A 22766-nucleotide genomic window follows, 5' to 3' on the forward strand; every position below is an offset into this window, starting at 1 on the left:
GGAATGGGCGGTTTCTTCTCTCGAAACATTTGCTATAAACATTTGCTCCTATAAAGGAGTGACATGTTTTGAGACCTTTATCTGATTAAACAATAAAGAAAAACTACAATGCTGAGACCTTAAATTGCTCTTTAAAAAAAACTTACCTCTATGGTATGACGAATCAGTGTTTCTTTGAAATATTCCCACACTGCCGTAGGCGCAGTGTAAAAGTATCGTTTAAAATATAAATGAGTAGTTAAATAAATCGCTAATACACAAGCTAACTTTTTAGCGTTAAAGTCCCGCTGCGCCGAGTACTCTATCAGTTGCAGAAGTAAGTTTACTAAGAACTCCTTCTCTGATAAATTGAAGTTTACAACTAAATTCTTGTCTCCTAAATAGTCAGCTGGAAAATATTAAACGTAAATTTGGTGTAATATTAAAGTTTTTCTGTTAGTAATTGATTAGTACTGTTATAAGAGATGTTTCTACTTACTCCCAAATGTATAGTTCATTACAATGCAAGATCTAAAACTTTGTAAAATTTGGATGGATGTTTTTTAAAGGTATCTCAGAAAGGGCTCAACGGATCTTGATGAAATTTGGCTCACTTGTAGAACAAAGACTTTAAGAACACAAAGGCAACTTATTAAGTTTTTGTTTTTCAAATTCTGCGCGGACGGAGTCGCCTGCGACATCTAGTTTACTATAAAAAGAGGATATATTTTGGAAGTTACTATAGTTTAGGTTTTGGGTTGAAATAAACTTTATCATAATTTTAGCGCACCTAGATATTTTTTAAATGTCGATTTAGATTCCATTTGAGAGACCGCAATCATCCTCACTACATCTTCTTCGGTAACCAGTATGTCAATCAGGATGTGAGGACTGTCTTCTTCCTCTGGTATCGTGAACGGTGGTGCTTCGTTCTCGCTTAAAGAATGAAAGTAAGAAGGTGCGGAAACTTGCGGTTTCAATTTAGTCTCACGCTCGACTTCGTCATGAAGCAACGCGGGCTCCGAAACCACCTTCATGTAATTTTTACTCGAATGATCAGTCACCTCACTAGACCCTGATTCCATAGCATCCATTTTCGGGAACTTAATAATATACTATGTGAATATTTGTTGTCAAGAGCTTTTCTATACCATTTATTCAAAAATTTCAGTATTTCGCTCAATGTCAGTTGTCAAGAATGTGTCACCTCAACCAAATTAAAAATATAATTTTTCTTCAAATTAACGTAAATAATAAAGTCAGACCTCTTTTAAAATATTTAATTAACAATCAATTAGCACTTAGTTTACAAATTAAAATTCATATATTTACAAGAGTGTTCAAAATCATAAGATTACTCGTATTTACTTCGATTTATTTGGATGTAACTGCGGCATTGGTTTCAATGTCAAAAGTATTCCAGTATCTGCCGCCCAGTTTATTTTTTTCTTTTTCTTTTTCATCGTCACTTTCGCTACTACTGTCACTGCTACTGCTATCTTTAATCTTTTTTCTGTCTTTACTTTTCTTACTTCCGGTATCCTTTTTATGCTTGCCTTCTTTGTTATTCTTCTTTTTGTTTCTGTTTGTTCGTTTGGGTTCTTCTTCTTCGCTACTGCTACTGCTACTGTCACTGCTGCTACTACTGCTGCTGCTGCTGCTGCTGACGTCTCTCTTTTTACTCTTAGTTTTCGTTTCATTTCTGTTATCTTTCTCTCTTTCATTCTTACCTCTGCTTTTATGTTCTTCATTGGTTTTGTTTTTCTCTGATTCTTCCTTACTGACTGTGGTAACTTTGGACTTAATATTTCTATTTAAACGATCACAGGATGTGTCAACTGTTTCTTTAGAACGTTGCTCGTTCTTTTCTATTCTATTCGATTGTATATTCTCCTCATTTTTTTTGTAGCTCTTATCGTAATCTTTTTCTTTCTCACTCCGGCTTAACTTTCTTGAATCCTTATTGGTAACAGTATCATCTTCATCTCTTTGTTTCCTATTATCTCTGTCAGTATATTCATTGTCTCGCTGTTTTCGGTTGTCTCTGTTCGTGTCTTCTTTATTTTTTTCTCTTTTCTTATCCCTGTCAGTATGTTGGTCTTCTCTTTCTCTCTCTGTATCTTTATAATTGTTTTCATCTCTCTTTTGTCTTGTCCTACTTCTCTCAGATTCTTCCTCATGTCGCGGTTTCCTTTTATCGCGATCGCTTTCTTCTTCACCTCTTTGTTTTCTTTTATGTCTGTCTGAATCATCACGGTCCCTTTCTCTTCTTTGAGCTTCATCCACGTCATTTCTATCCCTTTGTCGTCTTTTATCTTTGTCAGTATTTTCTCCATCTCTTTCTTTTCTATTGTCTTTGTCTGCTTCTATCTCGTCTCTTTGCCTCTGCTTTCTTCTGTCAGTATCTTCGTCTCTTTGTATTCTCTTATCCGTTTCGCTTTCGCGATATCTCCTATGTTCTTCATCCTTATGATGTCGTTTAGAACTTATATCTTCTCGATCACTTCTGCTGGTTTCTTTATTATCATATCTTCTATCACTTCTACTATCTCGGTCTCCATTACGGATATCATTTTCCTTGTGATTTCTACGTCTATCACTTTCGTGATCTCTTTCTCTTCTATTCTCTTCACGGTCTCTACTTCTTTCATTCTCGTCTCTATTTCTTCTGTAGTTATCTTGTTTATCATCTTCTCTTCTACTGCTCCGCCGCCTGTCATCACCATCAGTATCTCCATTTCTGAAGTCATCCCTGTTATCATTTCTTCGCGATCCTCCATTTGGTCTAGCAAAAATGTCTCTTTCCGATCTTTCGGGCCTAGAATTCATTCTACGAGCATCTTGTCCATAAGTATCGTAAAAACCATCGTGGCCCCACCTCTCAGGCGCTTCTTCTTTATCTTTTTCCTTTGGTTCCTCTTCATTAGGTTGAGATGATTGTTTTTTCTTTCCTTTAGATTTCTTCTTTTTGTCAGCTTCAGTCTTCTTTTTCTTATTAGTCGTATCTTCTTCAGATGAATCTAAAAAATTAAAATATTTACTATGAATATAAATTAAATAGTGCTAGTTATGACGGAATCATCAGGTAAATAAACCGCTTTTGGTATTTCACTGTTTCGAAATTCGAAGTATAAAGGTCGACACTTTAAATAGATGGAGGAAATCGTAGAAAATTTTGTATATCTACCACTAGAGCTGGAGTCACTAGATGAAGAATCAGAACTGCTGGAACTAGAACTGGAACTACTGGAACTGGAATCTACCGTGATATTTGTTATTGGAGCGGGAACATTCTGAAATGAATTCATAAGAACACTTGTTACATTACAAAAATAATGACAATGGCCGAAATTATTCTTAAAATTAAAAAGAAATATACCTTAGGCATTTGTTTCAAATGTTCCCGAAGTTCATCCGTGAGCCCTCCTAGACCTATAGAAGTGAAAAAATTTATAGAGAAGCGCGTATTCTTCGGGTTGTCACGCGGGAAGAGTCCACTGAAGGCCTCTTGTAATGTCCTGAAAAAAGAAAAAATAATACATTAAAATTTAATCCAAGTCAAAAATGGTAAAAAAAGTGGAGTAGTACATGCTTCTATGGCATAGCTTTTTCATTTGAACTATATTTTATGATAAATTACTAGATTTATAGATTTTTTTGAATAAGCTATTTATTTCCATCATTGAAGCTGAACTACTCCTAAATAGAACTCACGGGTCTTTGAGGCGTTCATTCAATTTCTTCAATCCCATGTACTCTGCCAGCTCTTGGAACAATATCTTGATGTAAATACGACTGGAACTTGTTGTATCCTCTTCATTCAGACGAACGCATTCCATCACCTCCCAGCTGATTGAATCCGTAAACAACAGATGCGCAAAGAACTTGCTTACATTTCTCAGACGATTTGTGTCCAATCTATGTGCAGTAGAATATGAATCTTTGAAGATTTCCTCAAATGGACCGATGTACATCCTGTTAATGTTACAAAATCTTTGTGCTAATAAACCGTAAAACTTCTCGTATGTTCTCTGCTCTGCACAACAGTCAAGGAACATGTGACACAGTTCAACCTCTTGTCCAGGCTTAAGCTGCATTTTCATCAACTTGTGAGCGCATTCCTCAAAGTCTAAACTGGAGTTTATAGTCAGATAGATAGTGCGACGTAGGGCCACAAGATTGGTTTCAGTATTATCTATTATCATCATTTCCTTCTTTTCGTCTTCTTCATCTTCACCAGACTCATCGCTGCCTGACTCACCAGAGCCATCCTCCTCCCCAGACTCAGCATCAGAGCCTAGGATATCTTTGCTCAAAGTTTTGTACTTCTGTTCATTTTCCTCATATTTTTCATCTAACTTGAATACATCTGTAATAGAGAGGAAATAAATTGCAGTAATATTTATTGCACAATATCCATTAAAAATAATTATGTTATCTTACTAATATTATAAATGCGAATGTTTAGAAGGATAGATGGATGTTTGTTTGAAGGTATCTCTAGAGCGGCTCAATGGATCTCAATGAAATTTGGCATACATGTAGAACATAGTCTGGAAGAACACATAGGCTATTTATTATGTTTTTTTTTTAAATTCCAGACGAACAGAGTCGCGGGCGACAGCTAGTTATAATAAATATGAAAAGTTTAAATGAACAGCAAGACAACATCTTAAAAACAACTATGACCTTCAAATGTTAGTAATTAAAGGTTATGTACACAGGTGGGCACAGTTAATCGAAAAGTTAACTTCGTTAATTGTTAATTCGTTAATTAAAAAATTAACTTCGTTAATCGTTAAAGCGTTAAATTCTCGAAAATTTAACGCAAGTTAAAGTTAATCGTTAACAGTTAACCATACCAAAATTTTACATACTAATTTCACACTTATTGTGGCGTCACTTGTTTAAAAAGTAATTTGACTCTACATTTATAGAATGTACACATTAGTATTAGAGACAAGTATGAATGCATTATAGAATATTTCATTACGAGTGCGGAAAGCCTGTCATTGCAAAGAGTTCCGACAGTTGACAGTTGGAACAAGTTGTAATGACGGTTTCGCGCGTGTACTAAACAACTATTTTTGATACAGTTGCGAAAAAATGAAGCAATTTAATAGAATAATAAAAACACAATAAACTCAACTAACTAAAATGTTTGGAAAATGGCGCCAACCGTAAAAGAATACAGAGATTTTTTTTTGTTTTCTTCACCCATTCTGGGTAGGCAAGGGGAACTATGCCCAAACAACCAAGTCTTCAGTAGATTATTTTTATTGATATGAAATGAAAATGCAATTTAATGAGATGAAATAAAATGAAAACTAACCTAATCCATTGAATCAAATCATTAAATCTGATATTGTAACAAATTAGGAGCTTCTTTTTAGAAATATTTGCATGAATCATAAAAACTTCAATGATTTTTTTTTGTAAAAAATTCGTGGTTGGTTTTACTTTTTTAACAGATATTATTTTGACAGTTGGGAAAGAGAACGTTTGGAAAAGCTAAAGAAAAGGCAAGAGTAAAAAAAGTGTTTAAATACAGTTGCTCAAAAAGTTGCGTATTGTAGGGACGAAGAGCGTGGGCGACGAGAATGTAGGCTATTACATACTTGGGGTTTTTTTATACTCGTAATGAAATATACTATTTTGAACCTATTGATTTTGTCCTATTGGTCACGTCTTTCCCGGACGCTCTGATGCTTCACACTTGCACGCGAACTTCACATATATCAATTATCAACTCTTTCGTTCACCATTAGAGTCGCCGACAGTCGCCCAACATAGCTGAACTTACGAGCGTGGCGTGACGCGTAATTTAAACAATTTAACGATTAACGGACTTTTATTAACGGAAGTTGAGTTTAACGGAAGTTAACAAAAGCGTTAACACTTTTTGAAGTTAACTTAAAAGTTAATCCGTTAAGCAAAATGTTAACTTCGTTAATTAACGATTAACGGATTAACGAGTTAATGCCCAGCTCTGGTTATGTATATAACTTACTCAGGATATCCTGTGGATCAGTGGCATCATCTAACATCAACAAATGTGTGAACTGCTCCTCTTCAGGCACCAGCTCCAACTCTTCAATCAATGCGGGATGATCTTTGAAACCATCTTTCCAAACTTGAAACATCACTTCAATCATGTACTGCACTCTCTTATCCAGTTGCCCCTCATGCAGAATATTCCTCAACATCTCAAATATAGCATTAACTCCTTTTGAAGATACCTCGGTTAGTTTTTGTCCACATTCCTTAAGGAATGCTATAGCTACTTCAACAGAGTCATCAGTTGGAGTCTCAACAAGTAATGTTAACAACTCTAATGCAAGGATCTCATGAGCAACCCTTTGGTTAACAAGATGAGCAATGAAAGATGCAGATGATATACATATAGCCTTATCATTTCTCTTAAAACCTCTTTTGAACTGTATAACCAACCTTTTTAGTAGTAGCTCGCCAATGTTAGGAAACCGAGAGTTCACCGCCGCGACCAAGGCAGCGTAAACATTTGTGAATGTCGGGGAAGCGGCCTGCGCCTGGATGACAGATCGACACAATAAACCACGTCCACGGACAATATTTTCCTTCAGCAACTCTTTTATAATTATCCCGATATTGCCAACGTTGATTTTGTTGATGTGGCCGTGTATTGACTTTTTAAGTGCCTCCCAAGCTAACCTCTGATACGCCATAGAAGATTTGTCAGTTATTTGAGCTTGCATCATTCGAAGACGAGCCGGCGGAATATAAGCGCCGCCGGTTCTTGTGTTTAACATATCAGTATCCTTTGCTTTCTTTTCCGGTGGTGGCTTCTTTTCATCAACTTTCGATGCTTCATTTCTACGTTTATCGGAAGCATCGGGGCTTCGCGAATGCCTCCGTTTACGTCTCGAGTCCCTATCGCGATCCTTTTTAACTTCACGATCACGACTGCGAGATCGTGATCGTGTACGAGCTCTTTTTGACCTCTTTTCTCTACGATATTCTTCGTTTTCATCGTGTTTGTCTTTTTTACTCTTGTTTTCCTTATTCTCCATTTTTTTGTATAGACTGTTAATCAAACGTCAACTTTATTCAACTGAATCTATTTTATAATTGTTATAAATATAAGTTAACTGTATTTATGTTTATAATAATTTTAATTATATTGTACAATGTGATTAAGACAAGATCAAAACAGTTTCGCAGCCATTTTGATTTGTCTTGACATCTTGTTTGACATGACAGTTTAAAAAGACATTTTTTTAAATATTTTCTGACCTGGATACTAGTTTTAAAAAGACAATCTCTGCAGTATTGCCACGCAAAAATGGAACGAGTTTAAAAGAGTATATTATGCATGGTTTATATTATGTCAGTACCAGTACCAGCATCAGCTCTGGCTTTCAAATGTTAAAAATTTAATTCTTACTGGCGCCAGTGGGCCAAAAGAATGCCAGCCCAGCGCAACTGTCCTACTGTACTAGCATAATGTAAACTAGTCATTTTCATCCTAGTATGTTTTATAGATTTTCCAGGATAATAAATAAGAAAACCCACGTAGCGTATTTCTTGAATATAGAGTCAACAGCAATTTGTTGTAAAAAGAATATTCGTCGCCATGGAGGTGACCTTGTTGATTGTCGTCGAATTGTGAAAGTATTTTAATGTAATCGCGGGGTCATTTTTGAGTTCGTTTTAAGTGCTATGTTGAAAAATAATTTGGGCCTCGAAGAGAAAATATATAGGCAATTAACGGAATAGAGCGTCGGTGGCTCAGGGGTTAAGCACTTGACTTGCAATCTGCAGGTCCAGGGTTCGAATCCCGCCATGTACCAATGTGTTTTTTCGATTTACATATGTACATTTATCCGACGTTCTTACGGTGAAGGAAAACATCGTGATGCAACCTGCACATATCTGAGAAGAAATTCAATGATATGTGTGAAGTCAACCAACCCGCACTTGGCCAGCGTGGTTGACTATGGCCTAGTCACTCCTAACTTTGGAGTAGGCTCCGAACCCCTCAGTGGGGACGTATAGTGAGCTGATGATGATGATGATGAATTAACGGAATTAACATTAAGATTTTCATACGGCAGTCCAACCCAGCCATATGCCAAACGGCAAAGTTTTGTTTTGATACTTGTTTATTGTTTTGATTTCTGTATTTTTGTAGTTAATCATGTCTAAAAAGGGTAAAACCTTACACAGATCAACAACAAAGCACTACCGCGCCCTCAAATCTAAATACCATTATCTTTCCGCACAGATATTACTAGATTTAATTTTTAAATGACATTAGTCCTTTGGATCTTTTGACGTAGATAAAAATGTTGCAATATCAAAGGAGATTGTGGCGCCCTCATGACAGTCTTGTATTTTTAGCCCAAAAATCAACCAAAAATGATAAACAAAAATAAAGAAATAAATCTCATACATAAAATATGTGTAGCGGACTTATTATTTCAATTGTTATTCAGAATTGCAGGGAAAGAATTGGCATTGGAATATTCCGCAACTTGCGGCCATGCGGAGCCAATCGGGACGAGGGAGCCCACAATGGATTTCAACCGATTTCCTCAACGTTAGCTAAAATCTGTTTCGGGAAATTAAACGTATTTTTTATCCTGTTAAAATATATATTACATGGGATATCGGTTAGCATTAAGAAAATAAAAACCCTTATATTATTCGTGTTATGTTAGCATTTTGTACTTTCTATCGCATTTTATTTTCAAGGCTTGACAGCATTCAGATCAGGAGCGGAGCCAGGAGTATTTCTTAATCATAAGATTCGGATCAATACGTTTGATCTTTTTGAGCTTTGCATTTAAGAGTGGATTTTGCAAGCAAAGGATACTATTTTATTAGAAAGATCATGACGTCCTAATTGCACTTGTGTACAAATCTAGTGATATAATTATTTCATACTCACGGAACATACCGAATATTAATCGGCTACAATGCCAAGTTTTTTTTTAAGTTAATGCGGTGACACGTGAATAAGGGCAAGTTTTACTTTGTTTATACTCGAACGATGATGTCAGCTACGGTTCAGAGCAGCCAATCATACAGAGGAATTCAACAATGATGGAGTACTGCATCAGCAACCAATTAATCGGCCTGATCAGTAATGACAGACCTGAAGTAAGGGTTGTGTAAGCTAATACGTTTCGTTTACAATGAGTAACAACAAGTCTTGCATCATTTTCTAATACTTAAGAATTTTCCTTCTTTATTTCTCCTTCTTATTACATATTTCTAATGTGGTTGAATTTGTTAAAGGTGAAGGTTTCTGGTTGAAATGAAACAAACCATATTTTATTAGTATTTATGATTTTATTCAATACGACAATGAAACTACAAAAGTTGCCTGCACTTCAAACAGCATTATACTTCTCACAAACTGAAGCATATTATTATTATTGTGAAAATATAAAATTAACGTACATAATAACACCGTAAGAGATAATGTAGTGACTAATATTAAAAGAAAAACATAATATAATCATCTGAAAGCTATAAGTCGCGTCGCTATACATGATTCGTCTCGATCTCGCGGATCTAAAATGCTACACAATATCGAAGGCAAATTGGTCAGAGGTTTTCACGTCTTCACCGAAAAAACAAGCTAGTAACTTACAACTAGGTCACTTACTCGAGTAGCGTTAGTAACATGGAGTAAGCAGGAAAGCTGTCGCCTCGCCGCTCACGTGCCAAGCAGTACGCCTCATCTCTCTGTATGTACATTTCGTTATCTCCACGTCGCCGCTATGGCTACGTCGACGTCCGATCAATGCCAAAAATATACTATAAAATACAAAAACCCTCTCTCGCTTGCACCGCGACTACCCCGCGTGTCTATCTCGTCGAGCCGTCTTTACCCTAACTCTATTCTCCTTATGTTTCCAATTCCGATCGATTATTTAATAGAGTCGAGAATATTTCGTAACCTACGTATCGATAAAATTTGTGCCTAACCGAATAATCGATACGAGCAAAAACATCACAGAAGCGACTCGCGTATTCAAGTCCGCGGCTGAGCCTCATCACTACAGTTCATTAAAAAAATATAAAACGCTATGAAAGGCAGTTTCATATGTCATACGTTTTATTGATATATCCGGTTAAAGATTACTGAGGCACTTCCGATGTTAACTAAGTTTTCGACAAAACATTTATTGTGTTCGCTGAGATCATAACATGGAAGTGATTCGGAAAAATTAGATATAAAACGTGGACTAGATGTTGGTCGCGGCCGAAGCTGAAGCTGGCAACACTGGGTGCACACTGTGAACTCCCTCTTATTAGCAATAAAATAGTGGAATTACATGAATATTTCCTTTAGTTATTAGCAAAAGCTTTATATTAGTACAAGAATTAGCGATAAGTTAGAATAGGAAGGAATTCTCACCCGGGGTTGCCATATCACGCTTCATGCCGCGATATAAAACACAGTACCGTACAAACAAATGTCGACTTCACACAAACCGATGCAGTCACAAAACTAACCGACCGACAAATCCGATGGAAAAAATCCGCGTTAGGCGCCATATTAGTAAAAAGATTAAAACCAATGAGATTAACTTAAATTTATATTATACTTCCCTAAAAATACTGTTGCGTAAGTTAGATATTAAAAATAATGATATAAGATTATGACTAAGGATTAGAAATAGTACTATTAGCCCTTCTCCCGCCTCATCCCGCGTACTGCTGTTACAAGTACTTATAGCGCGGTTGTACAAAACACCCACTATCATATCTAAATTCGTCTCAGTTATTATTTACTCCATTCCCGATAATTCCAAAACTAATTACTTGAATTAAAATTTCCCAACAAAAAAAAGGCCATAGATGATAAATGTTGCCATATTACGTAAATTAAAATTACCAAAATGAAAAAAAAATATCTTTTAAACAAAAGTACGAAGAAAGGAATTGAGCCAAAAAATAAACAACCCCTAGGGGGTGCTGAAAAAAAAATAGATATATAAAACCCTGCCGCCTCGCATCCTATACAATTCCCTACTGGACCAGCCAACATCGTCACTGCATCGTTACATAAAGATAGTAACACCTACATAAGGGCCTTAACACACTAGTAATTTTCACTAAATAACATCAAAACATTAGCAATTAAATAGCTAGCTTAGGTGTAACATTAAAAATAAAATATCTCAGTGTGCTACTGTGATTAAATTCTTACATATTAATTAGTAAACTATTACTAGTGCCTTACTGGCCTTGTACCATACTCGACATACAGTTAAAAAGCTGCCGTGAAATCATTTAAGTTGTTTAAACGCCAAGGAAAAGTGCCGTAAATAATTATTTGAATTATATAATTCATGATAAAATAATAGGAACATTCAGATAAAATAATAAAAAAAATGAATATTAAACTTAAATAAGAGATATAACACAATTTTCAGTCTCAAATGGAACAGCACAGTTCCTTGCAGCTGCAGTGCGTGTGTTGTGACGTCACTGATTCACTCATTACTCGAACTTGGACCTTTGCTGACATGGCAATACTAGGTCTTAAAGTAAATGTCCAGTTCTCCATACATTCGGATATATTGATACATAAAAAACTTCGAGAACAATCGCTTCAAATATTTGAATTACTTTTACTTTATATTTATTCTACGGTTTGTTTGATATTTTCGTGTATCAATACGTCCCTGGCTTGTGAGTTGTTGGGTTGTGTTGTTGTGTTGTTGAGTTGTTGGGTTGTTGTGTTGAATTGTTGTGTTGTGTGGTGTTGCGTTGTTGTATGTTGTGTGTGGCGGCAGCAGAGGGCGAGGTGGGCGAAGCGCCTAGCCCGAGGTGGGCGAAGGCTCGGTCTCGGCGCGCGCGTTCTTGTTCTGTCGCACAAGCTCGGCGCGTCGCTCCTAAACGTACATCGTAAAGGAATTACGAAATATTTCACTATATGTCTTCTTCCAGTTTTTATTAATAAATAATATTGACACTTTAAATTGCCAGTGGTAGTATTTTTAACAAAAAGCTGTAAATAAAATCTACAAACATTAAAATATTATTGATGATGATGATGATGATGATGAAGAATGTGGATGATATATATACGAACCTCCTTTTTAACAAAGTCCAATTTCTTTTGTATCTCCTTTTCCCTATTCTGCTCTGCGGTGGTGAGCTTTACCTCGATGTCTTTGGTGATCTCCTCCATCTTGGCGGTGATGACGGACCTCACCTCCGCTAGCTTATTGTTCTGTTGCGCGATCGTATTTTATGACAAAATAAATAAATCAACAAAAAACAATGAACAAATAAAAAATAATTGCATGCATCATGAAATCCTTACTAATATTATAAATGCGAAAGTAACTCTGTCTGTCTGTCTGTCTGTCTGTCTTGCTTTCACGTCAAAACTACTGAACCGATTTAAATGAAATTTGGTACACAGATAGTCTAGAGCCTGAGAAAGGACATAGGCTATATTTTCACGCGAAAAAGGGGTTGTAAGGGGTTGAAAGTGGGTGTGAAAGTTTGTATGGAATTATCGTCATTATTGCAGTTAGAAGCTTGAAACTTATTTTTAAGGCAGCTAATTTGATATAAATAAATATGAAATAATTTTTTTGTAAAAATTTTACCCCCAAGGGTGCTAAATAACAATAGGGGATGAAATTTTGTTTGGCAATATGTGAGGTTTTGGTGAATGTTTTGTTTAATATGTTTTGCTGTTACCCTTACCAATATTTAGTCTAGAGCCTGAGGATGGACATAGGCTACATTTTAACGCGAAAAAGGGGTTGTAAGGGGTTGAAAGTGGGGGTGAAAGTTTGTATGGAATTATCGTCATTATTGCAGTTAGAAGTTTGAAACTTATTTTTATGGCAGCTAATTTGATATAAATAATTATGAAATTAATTTTTTGTAAAAATTTAACCCCCAAGGGCGCTAAATAAAAATAGGGGATGAAACTTTGTTTGGCAATATGTGAGGTTTTGGTGAATGTTTTGTTTAATATGTTTTGCTGTTACCCTTACCAATATTTAGTCAAGAGCCTGAGGAAGGACATAGGGCACATTTTAACGCGATAAAGGGTTTGTAAGGGGTTGAAAGTGGTGGTGGAAATTTGTATGGAAGTATCGTCATTTTTACAGTTACAAGTTTAAAACTTATTTTTGTGGCTGCTAACTTGATATAAATAAATATGAAATTCAACGTTTGAAAAACTTTTACCCTCAAGGGTGCTAAATAAAAAAGGGGATGAAATTTTGTTTGGGAATATTTTAGACATTTGGCGCGGTCCTGGCACACCTCTCTCTATGTTCTTCTACATCCATACATCAAATTATAGCACGTCGTTAAGTAAAATAATTAGCCTTAAAAAATTCTATCCGAAGACAGAATTTCACGCGGACGAAGTCGCGGGCACAGCTAGTTAAAGTATAAAATTGGTTTAGTGTTTTTTTAATTATTATTTTATTCATCAAAGCTTTTTTATTATTTTTAATAATTTACTAAACCAATCTATAATGATGTAGATGAAGCCATGAATTAAAATATAAAAAAATAATCAATAAGTGATAACGAAACAAGAAAGTCTTCGATAAAATTCGAGGCTGTTCGAAGTCTCTAAGCATCATCATATAAATCTGCTTCTGTGAAGAGAAGATGGTATACTGACATGGTTGCGCAGCTTCTCCTTCTGCTCGGCCTCGAGCTGCAGGCGGCGCTCGGCGGCCTGCTGCAGCTTCTCCTGGATAGCGCTCTCCAGCTGCTGGAACCGCTCCCGGTTACCGTCGCGTACCTTCTGCACCTGCTCCTCCTAACACAACACATTTTAAACAAGATGGTTACTGATCTTTAAGCTTTCGACAACATTTTAAAAGGAAGCAAAATATTTTCATTTAAATACACGTTCAGTGCCTTTGATTCTTCAGTAGACCCTCAGTAGACCTTTAGTAGACCTTCAGTAGACCTTTAGTATACTTTCAGTGGACCTTCAGTAGACCAGTAGTACAGTACCATAAGCTATATGTATGTAAATGGTATAATATTCACATGTTCGCGCAAGCGTTCGAGCATCTTCTTGATGTTCTCATCGCGCTTGTCGGCGGCTGTGTTCATCTTCTCCTCGATCGCCTTGTACACCTCCGCCGTCTGCTGCTCCAGGGACAACCTGACGTATAGGACAAAATGGCGCTCTAAGTTACTGCGACCACGAAAAAATCTTTCAACCACATAAGCTTTTAAAATCAGATGGGAAAAAACATGTGATCTCAGTTTCCCGATTTGATTACCAAAGTCCAAAGTCTCAAAAGCTTACAAATGTTTGTTAAATACGTCGTTTATGTATCTTAAACTAGCTTTTACCCGCGACTCCGTTCGCGCGGATTAAAAAAATGCACACAAGATAAAAAAGTTCCGTCCGTCTCCTAGTTCTAAGCTACCTCCCCATCAATTTTCAGCTAAATCAGTTCGACCTATCTTGAGTTATAAATAGTGTAACTAACACCACTTTCTTTTATATATATAGATATTATGTATGATAAATCAGAGATGAACACAATTCTTGTGTTGCAATAGCGCAACATTTCGCATCGGAACAAATTATTCAGGTTTCTTTAGAGACGGGTCGGCGGAAGTCGGTCGAGGGCCGGCGCATTGTGCGACACGACCCCTCGCACCACCCCACCCCCATACACAAGAGATACTTTTGCCCTATATAATACATAGAATGGGAACATATGTAACTAAGACCTATCTCGTGCAAATGGCATGTTTAAAAATAGATTTTTTTTTATTAAAATAGAAAAGAAATACCATAGTAATCATAGTTTCTTTAAAAAGCAAAACACAAATCGTATACGCAACAATATTACAGTCATAAATAGTTTTATATTAAAGGTTCTTGAATACGAGAGAAACCTGTAGTAGAGTTTACCTATAGGAATTTCAAATCACGACTAAATGCCAAAAGGAAATTAAGTTGACCTCCGGTAACCAACAATATCTCATAGTATCTTTTATACTTCGAAAGTTTGACATTATTATGATTTTCTGCCTAACTCAGAGTCATTAAATGGTCTCCGAAAGGGCTTAGATTGGTACGCTCCATCAGCGCGCATACCACTTGTCGCGCATATCAATCTGTCATGTCTTGGACCGTTTGTCTGGTTTTAAATACGTAGGTGGTCTAACCTGGTCTTCTCGACGCCCTCGAGGTGATCCTTGAGGCGTGCGCGCAGCTCGCTGATGTACGCCTCGCGCTTCTCCTCGTGCGAGTCCATCTTGGCGTCGAGCGCTTCCTTGGTTGTACAGATGAAGTTGTTGGTCTGCTCGCTGCGGATGCGCGACGCCTCCTCGATCTTGGCCATCTTCTGTGCGATCGCAGCCATCTTGCTTGCTTCCAAGCTCTGGAATAGAAAGGAACAATTATAGAAAACAGATTTTAAATTATCGAATGAATGGAAACTCTAATGAAGATGCTTTAGAACAGATTTATGGGTCGCAAAGTATTTGTTCAAATACATATTGTTAGTTCTGTTTGTTTAGAAAAAAATGAGAGACATTACAATGTATTTTATACAATTAACCGCAAGTGGAAACTCACTTATATATAAATTCTTTTTTATCCGTAGTAAAGTTTAGGAATACCTTAAATTTCAAATAACATTCGTATCTGCAAAATTATTAAGTTTTGTCAGTATCAATAAGTACATTTTAGCAAGGTGTAATACAAGTATACAGTGTGCAGTAGTTATTCATTACGGCAGGAAGCCCACAGGCGTTGTAGACACATTAAGTATAAAGGAGCCACTGGAGGGTCTCTCAGAGGACCAACAAAGCTACATTGTTGGGCCCTTGAGCAAAAAGCCGTAATTTAGCCGCCGGAAAGCAGAATATTACGCTGTAACTCACACAAATATACCTCATTCATATTGTCCTTTATACTGTAGAGCAGCTTTTGTTTTAAAACAACCAGTACTTTTTTGCTAATTTACTAATGGTTATTTAGTATAAAGTGCTTTAAGCTTTTTTACACCGGATTGCTTAGATGTGTTACCTACAGTAGGTTTCTGAGACAAAAATCCGCGTTTAAAACATATTGTTATATCTGTTTTATCTATGACGATATGTTTTATACAAATATTTCGGTGTCAGAAACCCACGGTAAAACACCAATCAACCTATTGTCTTATAAATTTGTATTCCCTTAAACACCTTAACATCCACAATGGACATTTAAATAACACAAAATTGTATGAAAGTATAAGAAATTACTTCCAAAATGTACCCAGTGTGAGGACCTCTAACATTAATTATACAGTTCTTGTTAAAAGAGGTACATCACGTAATATACGCAATTCTTCACACGCCACTAGCTTTCTGAGCATATAGGGCTGCAAGTAGCGCTTCAACACACGAGAAAAGATAGTGTACTTTGATTGTTATACTAATAAACAAGCAAATATTTAAACTATGTTACATTGCGTTCTATACGTTTGGTGTATGGTCTATATTTTAACAGATTAAGATGTAATTTAAATGAAATTTCATTGATATTTCATACGTACACAGCAGATTTTTTAATGTTTAAAAAAGCTCTTGATGAAAAATGAGCACAGTGCTCATTTTCAATTCAATTGTTGAATAAACTTGTTAACTTTCAAAAAAGTGAATCCGCAAACTAGAGGAATCTACCCTCAATCAAAGACACCGACGTCAATCCCGTAGACCAAATATGCAACTTTGAGTATACATGTAACTTACACGTCTCCTTTCCTCAGCGGCCTTGAGCTTCTCCTGAATCTCCTCGACGGATGGCGTCTTCTCCGGTGAGTCAGCGCGTCGGGGCGCAGGCACGCCCACCGGCTCTGCCAAGATCACCTCGTACGCCAGACCGCCCTTTGACATCTCCTGGCAGCGGATCTCGGTAGCTGTCACACAAAATAAGTAAATTAAGCGATTATCAGGATAATTGTAACAACTCAGTTTGGCAATTTCGTGAAAGTATCAATGTTGATTTAAACGTTGTTTAGTTTATAAAAGTAATCTTTGGATTTATACGTTCAAAAGGATGACGTGTTTTTCTATTTTTGTTGTAAACCAAGAAGGTGATGTCCATTTGTTACGTCACATTAAATTGTAACTACAAAATTGCAAACTTAATTTGAAGTAATATCCCTCAGCAATACAAATTAGAACAATTTTCTTCTATATATAACAACAATAGCCATTTAAAATTGCAGTTTAAACAAACTGCTTTTCAGATCAGATAAATGTAGAAATGGCCACATTTACTGCTATCATCATTAAAACTATTGCTATATGGAACGGTTATTGTTCACTTGATAATGCACGCGATTGTTTTATAAAGTTTTACCATGAGGATATAAAAGCATTAGTATAACGGACAATTTCGTGTAATTATCGTCTATGTTTCAATGCTATTCTAGAGAAATCAATAAAAGTTACCTATTTTATACATATTTATGACCTAGTATTTTTTTTATATCATATGGTGGCAAGCGAGCACGCGGTCACCTGAGTCTGCCTAAATAGAAAAAAAAGCGATCGCTGCCCGCAGACATCCCCGCAATTGCAGATGCGTTTACCTACCTTTAATCGACAGGGGACGCACAGAAAGAGTATCCTCTTTCTATGCATCCCCTCTTCCGTTAAATTCACTTCCCCTTCCTCCATCCTTTTATATATCCTATTCCATTATGTTTTGGTTCGGACAAAGTGTTTATTGAAAGAACTTAAAACTAAAAAAAAACTATAATTATGCCAAGTATTGATTCAAGATTTGATAAATATAGCTCAATTCTTAATCAAGCTATTAAAAATGTGGGGTTAGAAGAGGTACTTATTGTTTCTTTAACTAACCTGCTTCACATATATTTATTACAAAGCATCATAATAGAATTCGCATACATAAAGGGTAACAAGTATCGGCGTAACTGAAGAGGTTGTGTGCAGGGCGTGAAAAATCGGGGAATAACCGATACTCGAGCTGCAGGGGCGGCTAAGTCTGCCGGAAGGGGTTGGCGGATACTTGAGCACGGAAACGACTTCTGAAGCTTGCGGTGCGAATATTTGAATAGGGGGTGTAAATTACGTTATGCCCTACGGAGTTTTAAATTGAGGATGTAAAATTTAATACTTGTTTATTGCTACGATGTTTATACCATATAAATATTTGAACTATTAATATTTTCTTACAGTAAAAATGGCTAAGTTGAGTTTTGACTTCAATACAGGGCATCTTTAAAAAAACAATTTCTTATTAAACTGTAACATTAAAATTTAAGTTAAAAACATGTTGTACAAGGAATAAGATAATGTGCATAACAAAATTTAATAACAAGCACACAGGCGGCTCTTATCTAATAAGCGAGTCTCATCACGCGCTATAAATTAACTTAGAAAGTGATAAGCACCCCGCATTGCGCACATAATTTGGGTCCATTAATTAACTTTATGTGATAATAATATTAACATACATATTATATCCACAGACAGACACTTTAACGCTAACCGTAATTTTGTTATTTTCAAAAATATCCAATTTTAATACAAAGTTTTAAGACATATGAAGATTTATTGAATATGTAAATATAGTAGTGTAGTATAGAAATAGAATTACATTTACGAAATACGTAACTAAAATCTATAATCAGCATTAACTGAACTTTTCAAACTTTTTAGAAACAAAGTTCTTAGTGATAAAATCTTAATGACTGGAACCGAAACAGAACCCATTAAATAGTTTCAAAGTTTTATTAGTAGCCATGGATATATACTTTCAACAAAGCTGCAATTTCAAGGTCGTTTTGCAAAGGTAAAGCACTTAAGGTAGGAAGGCGAGGGATATTTGCAAAGGGCTTGCGATACCCTGGTGACTCACGCAGTTATTGCGGGGTGCATATACACCGTGCAATAAAGTTATGACGTCATACTTGTGCTTTATTTACTTCAAAATTTACTCTTGTGAGCCTGCCGGTTATGTTGAGCTCTCAAGTACATATACTTTGTTGTAGACGTAGTAAACATCTAGAATTTTCTTAATGGGAACTCGTCTAAGCACAGTAATACTGTTTGATATTATGCACGTAACATTGAAGTGTGTTTTTCTTTTTAAATGCTGTTGTAAAATCTAAAATCTAAATCTAAAAACACAAAATTAACTGATTTGTTTGTACACTTCTCTGAAAGTTATTATAAAATCACTGAAAACAATTTTTTTACATCTGCACGCAAACAATATGTTCGAAAACAAAATTACAACACATTACGAAATAAAACAAACGAAAAGAAAACCGAATTGAACAGAGAAAAATATGAAAAAAGAGGCTAAACTTCACCCCAATCAAAAGACGGCAGATCTCATGTAAACTGTAATAACATGAAAGGAAATTCCGTGTAATGGCTGTTTCGGATTACTTTGTTAGAATTGTTGAAGGGAACTTTTATTAAAAGTGGCACCTTTTATAAAACAGAAATCGTCTTTTCACATTTTTCTACATGTATTTGTGGTTGAAAACATTTTATAAAATATTGAAGAAATTTTTTTTATGCGCCAAATATTAAATTAATAGTTGTAGTTGTACCCTCAAGGACTAAATAAAAAAAAAACCGACAAACACCTGAAAAACCAAAGTAATAATAAAGCAAATGCCACATACAGTGCAAGTGAATTCAAAAATATGAGGATACAAAAAACAAATAAGCGACTACAAAATCAAAACGAATAATAAATGATATCTTTGTAGCCACTTACTGATGAATTTAACTTTTTTGGGTTGCTTGGTCCTAGGCTTGCCGATGGGTTTCTTGACCGGCGCTGAGCGGCGGTGGGCTGCGGATAATGATAGGTCAGACAAGTCCCGCAGCGACGCCCCCTCTCATATGAAGACTGCTACCCACTGGCTTTATAATACGAGCACTAAGCGATAACTTTGTGTCAAGTCTGTCTGGTCATTACATCGGTCAGATAATAGATATTAATCTGACGAAATTACTGAACTATAATGACGTCTTCAGCAAGATGGCCTTCGTAATAGTAAAGATACCCAAGAAATACATTGAATATCAGTTTATATTAAATATGTATTTAAACAAAATACAAAATACTATTTAGTTCTGGTATCAATTGATAATACGCTTGTTAAAGTCGCATCTCGTTGCATCAGAAATTCCATTTTCTGACGTTCGGCCTACTGAATTCACTTCATACATTTCAAACGGCCTGTAGGCGACATAAAATATGCATACCAATCGCATTGGACCGAGTATCGAAAAGCCATTAAAATCGAATTCGAGTCGAGTCGCCTAATGTTTATTCGGAGAGCATTCGAGCCGAGCTAATGAAAGGCTCGTGCGGAGTGTTCGCGTGACAACACAGTACCGACTACAGAGTATCGATTTTGTGTAGTCAACGTGCACGAGAGGGCTTTAGTTGTCGCCGACAACGGCTATTGCGTGGTAATAACGGACGTAAGCCGGCTATGATATGGCTGTTGCGGTGCATGTAACACAATGTCAGACGTTTTATGACCACCGCAAAATGGAAGTTCTCTTAGATATTGCCCCTACCTGTCTTTTCAAAATTCAACATAATTTTAAATACATTTCATTTACAGATATCCATTTAAAATAAGAAAACTCATCACAAATACGAACTTATATGTGGTTTACCACATATCTTCTTATACAAAAATAAACATTGCTATTTTTTAGAAACAGTAACCTGTCTTTACAACAGCTAAACCTATACCTATATTGTAGGCATATGATTTTCGTTGAACGTTGTCATTTCTTGTTCGTCACGTAAGCTACATCGTTGGCAATAGTTGTGAGGTAATAAGGCGCCGGCTTGACAGCTTGAGACGGAGGTCGGGAGATGGGTGGCAGGGAGGGCCGCACGTGAGAGGAATCGCAACGCAAAATCTTCCCTCAGATGAGGATAATCCCTCACGGCGAGCTCGATTTTACTCGGCCGACTGGGACCTCGACTTTAATTTGAAAAGAGAGTCGAATTCGATGGCGATGTGAATTACGTCTACGTTTTACAATTGCAATCTGTTCTAATTGCGACCGTCTAGTCTAAATCAACAGAAGTGTACAACAATATTTTTTTTACGTTTATGTAACCAAAATTTTCTAATGTTAAAACAATCTTTTCATTTGAGAACTTGGACTAAAAATGACGGTAAGTTCCAGGTCATTAGCTGATTGATCTGTGTGATGCGGTCAGTGCCGGCAGACTGCGGCTGATCTTAGATTCCGCTTAACATAATCATTGACTAACATAAAACTTTACAACTCAATTTTAAATCATCAAAAAGTTTAAAACATTTTGTAATCTATTCATAATTTTAAACATACGCAAAAAAATCGAATTACTGCGGCTATTAATGTTTTCAAAATAATTACCTTTGTGATTGAGTATGCAATGGTAGCACCGGGGGAATTTGATAAACATTAAACCCGTACAATGTAAGTGTCAAATAGAAAGTTAATCTCTAATGTATATTCAAACAGAATTCCAAAAGTAAAAAAAAAAACTTCAGAGAACGAGTCTGAAGAAAGAAACGCTACTCAAAGGGGACGAGCACGTGTTAAAGGAAAATTGATTGTAAATATTTAAAAACGTAACACGAAGGGCGGAGGGCGACGCTACGACGCCACACGATACAGCATGAAAACTGGTAATATATTTAAAGTTGTGTATTAAAACGCGCAAGGGGAAAGCCAGAGAATTTACTACCTTTGGGAATATGAACGTTGCCACGTAAGTTTTAAATGCGATGCAAATGCGACCGTCGTGTCGAACATAATGGAGAGTCGCGCAACTCATAGGAACTCTAGCCATAATATACTGTGAGGGTTTAGCACAGGGTTGGTACTTTATACGTCTAGTCTCCTGAAACAGCCACAAAATTAATAGTTTTAAAACTTCCAAAACTGAAATTGTAAAACTCGAATAGAGAAACGGTAACCAAGGATAAGACGTGAAAGTACTAGAATTGCAAACCGACAATATAACAATGAATAGTAAAATGCTCGTAGCAACCCTGACAGACGAACATTAAGCGAGGGATCCTCATTAGCGAGATGGAAGTCTAGTTTGAAATTTTAATTAAAATGTATACGGCAACGTTCGCGAGTACTTTTACCGGCTATTATTTGACGCGAATTTAAAAGCTGCACATCTGACGGCATTGTTCTGGAAAGTAGATTAAAATCTGCTTAATTATCTTAATACAGACGATACATAGATTTAGAGTCTAGACAAAAAAAATTGAAATTATATAAATTTTAATATTTAGAAAATAAAACGATAGTAGATAAAGATGTTGGTGTAGAATTTACATATTTGAAGCATTATCGAGCATAATCCAGTCGTCACAGAAATGGTTGTCAAAGTACTACGTAACACGCGATGTCTGAGTCCGCAATGCATCACTGCTACGGTCCCGTCGGTCGACTTTAGCCTAAAGTACTAGACAAGACAAATTTATACCACAATTTAAATAAGACGGCTCTAAAACGTGAATAATTTTATTTGCATTTTAGTCCCCAACTTTGAATTGAAGTTAGGGAAATGTAAAAAATTATTGAATTATATGCTTTTTATAATATTAATTGTGCAAAAAACATTTAAAGAAGATATTTAAAGAAGACCCCACAATTGATTTTAATTAGTAACGTATGACGATATTTGTATGCAAATAATTGCTATAACGAGAGTCATTGAGACTGTGAATGGTATAGCGACGGGAGGGCCCTCTCGAAATTGATCCAAA

The 22766-nt window shown here is 36.1% G+C and overlaps 3 protein-coding genes across 5 annotated transcripts in view; all 3 read right to left on the reverse strand.

The window, feature by feature from the left end:
- Positions 1–131: 131 nt before the first annotated feature.
- Positions 132–1254, reverse strand: LOC106712805. The gene is made up of 2 exons (XM_014505453.2): positions 770–1254; positions 132–388 (listed from the first exon to the last, which is right to left on the reverse strand). Exons 1-2 carry the CDS (start codon positions 1071–1073, stop codon positions 132–134), a joined length of 561 nt encoding a protein of 186 aa, XP_014360939.2. The 5' UTR covers positions 1074–1254.
- An 85-nt stretch (positions 1255–1339) lies between these two features.
- On the reverse strand, positions 1340–7173 carry LOC106712803 (pre-mRNA-splicing factor CWC22 homolog). Its single transcript, XM_014505448.2, has 5 exons — positions 5990–7173; positions 3694–4348; positions 3359–3497; positions 3167–3272; positions 1340–2999 (listed from the first exon to the last, which is right to left on the reverse strand). The coding sequence occupies exons 1-5, from the start codon at positions 7026–7028 to the stop codon at positions 1354–1356; spliced, it is 3585 nt and encodes a 1194-aa protein (XP_014360934.2). The 5' UTR covers positions 7029–7173; the 3' UTR covers positions 1340–1353.
- A 4148-nt stretch (positions 7174–11321) lies between these two features.
- The window catches only part of LOC106712804 (stathmin-4), a 40397-nt gene continuing 28952 nt past the window's right edge, over positions 11322–22766 (reverse strand). The window contains exons 2-8 of one of the 3 annotated variants that reach the window (XM_045682036.1): positions 19739–19816; positions 16726–16892; positions 15154–15368; positions 14014–14131; positions 13637–13777; positions 12071–12211; positions 11322–11870 (exon numbers count right to left, since the gene is read on the reverse strand). In XM_045682036.1, the coding sequence (XP_045537992.1) occupies positions 11796–11870; positions 12071–12211; positions 13637–13777; positions 14014–14131; positions 15154–15368; positions 16726–16892; positions 19739–19816 (935 nt within the window). In that variant the 3' untranslated portion in view covers positions 11322–11795. The remainder of the gene's footprint in view (positions 11871–12070; positions 12212–13636; positions 13778–14013; positions 14132–15153; positions 15369–16725; positions 16893–19738; positions 19817–22766) is intronic. The other 2 variants (XM_045682126.1, XM_045682076.1) reach the window with 2 other exon arrangements.

Source organism: Papilio machaon, chromosome 1 (genome assembly GCF_912999745.1).
Source record: "Papilio machaon chromosome 1, ilPapMach1.1, whole genome shotgun sequence".
Classification (NCBI taxonomy): Eukaryota; Metazoa; Arthropoda; class Insecta; order Lepidoptera; family Papilionidae; genus Papilio; species Papilio machaon.

Bases quoted from the DNA above. Each gene is read 5' to 3' on its own strand.
- LOC106712805 (XM_014505453.2), bottom strand. From the start codon at position 1,073: ATGGATGCTATGGAATCAGGGTCTAGTGAGGTGACTGATCATTCGAGT. The intron at 389-769 runs GTGCGCTAAAAT...AATATTTTCCAG, and splicing joins GACATTTAAAAAATATCTAG to CTGACTATTTAGGAGACAAG.
- LOC106712803 (XM_014505448.2), bottom strand. From the start codon at position 7,028: ATGGAGAATAAGGAAAACAAGAGTAAAAAAGACAAACACGATGAAAAC. The intron at 4,349-5,989 runs GTAAGTTATATA...TCTCTATTACAG, and splicing joins TGATCCACAGGATATCCTGA to ATGTATTCAAGTTAGATGAA. The intron at 3,000-3,166 runs GTAGATATACAA...TTAATTTTTTAG, and splicing joins TAGTGACTCCAGCTCTAGTG to ATTCATCTGAAGAAGATACG.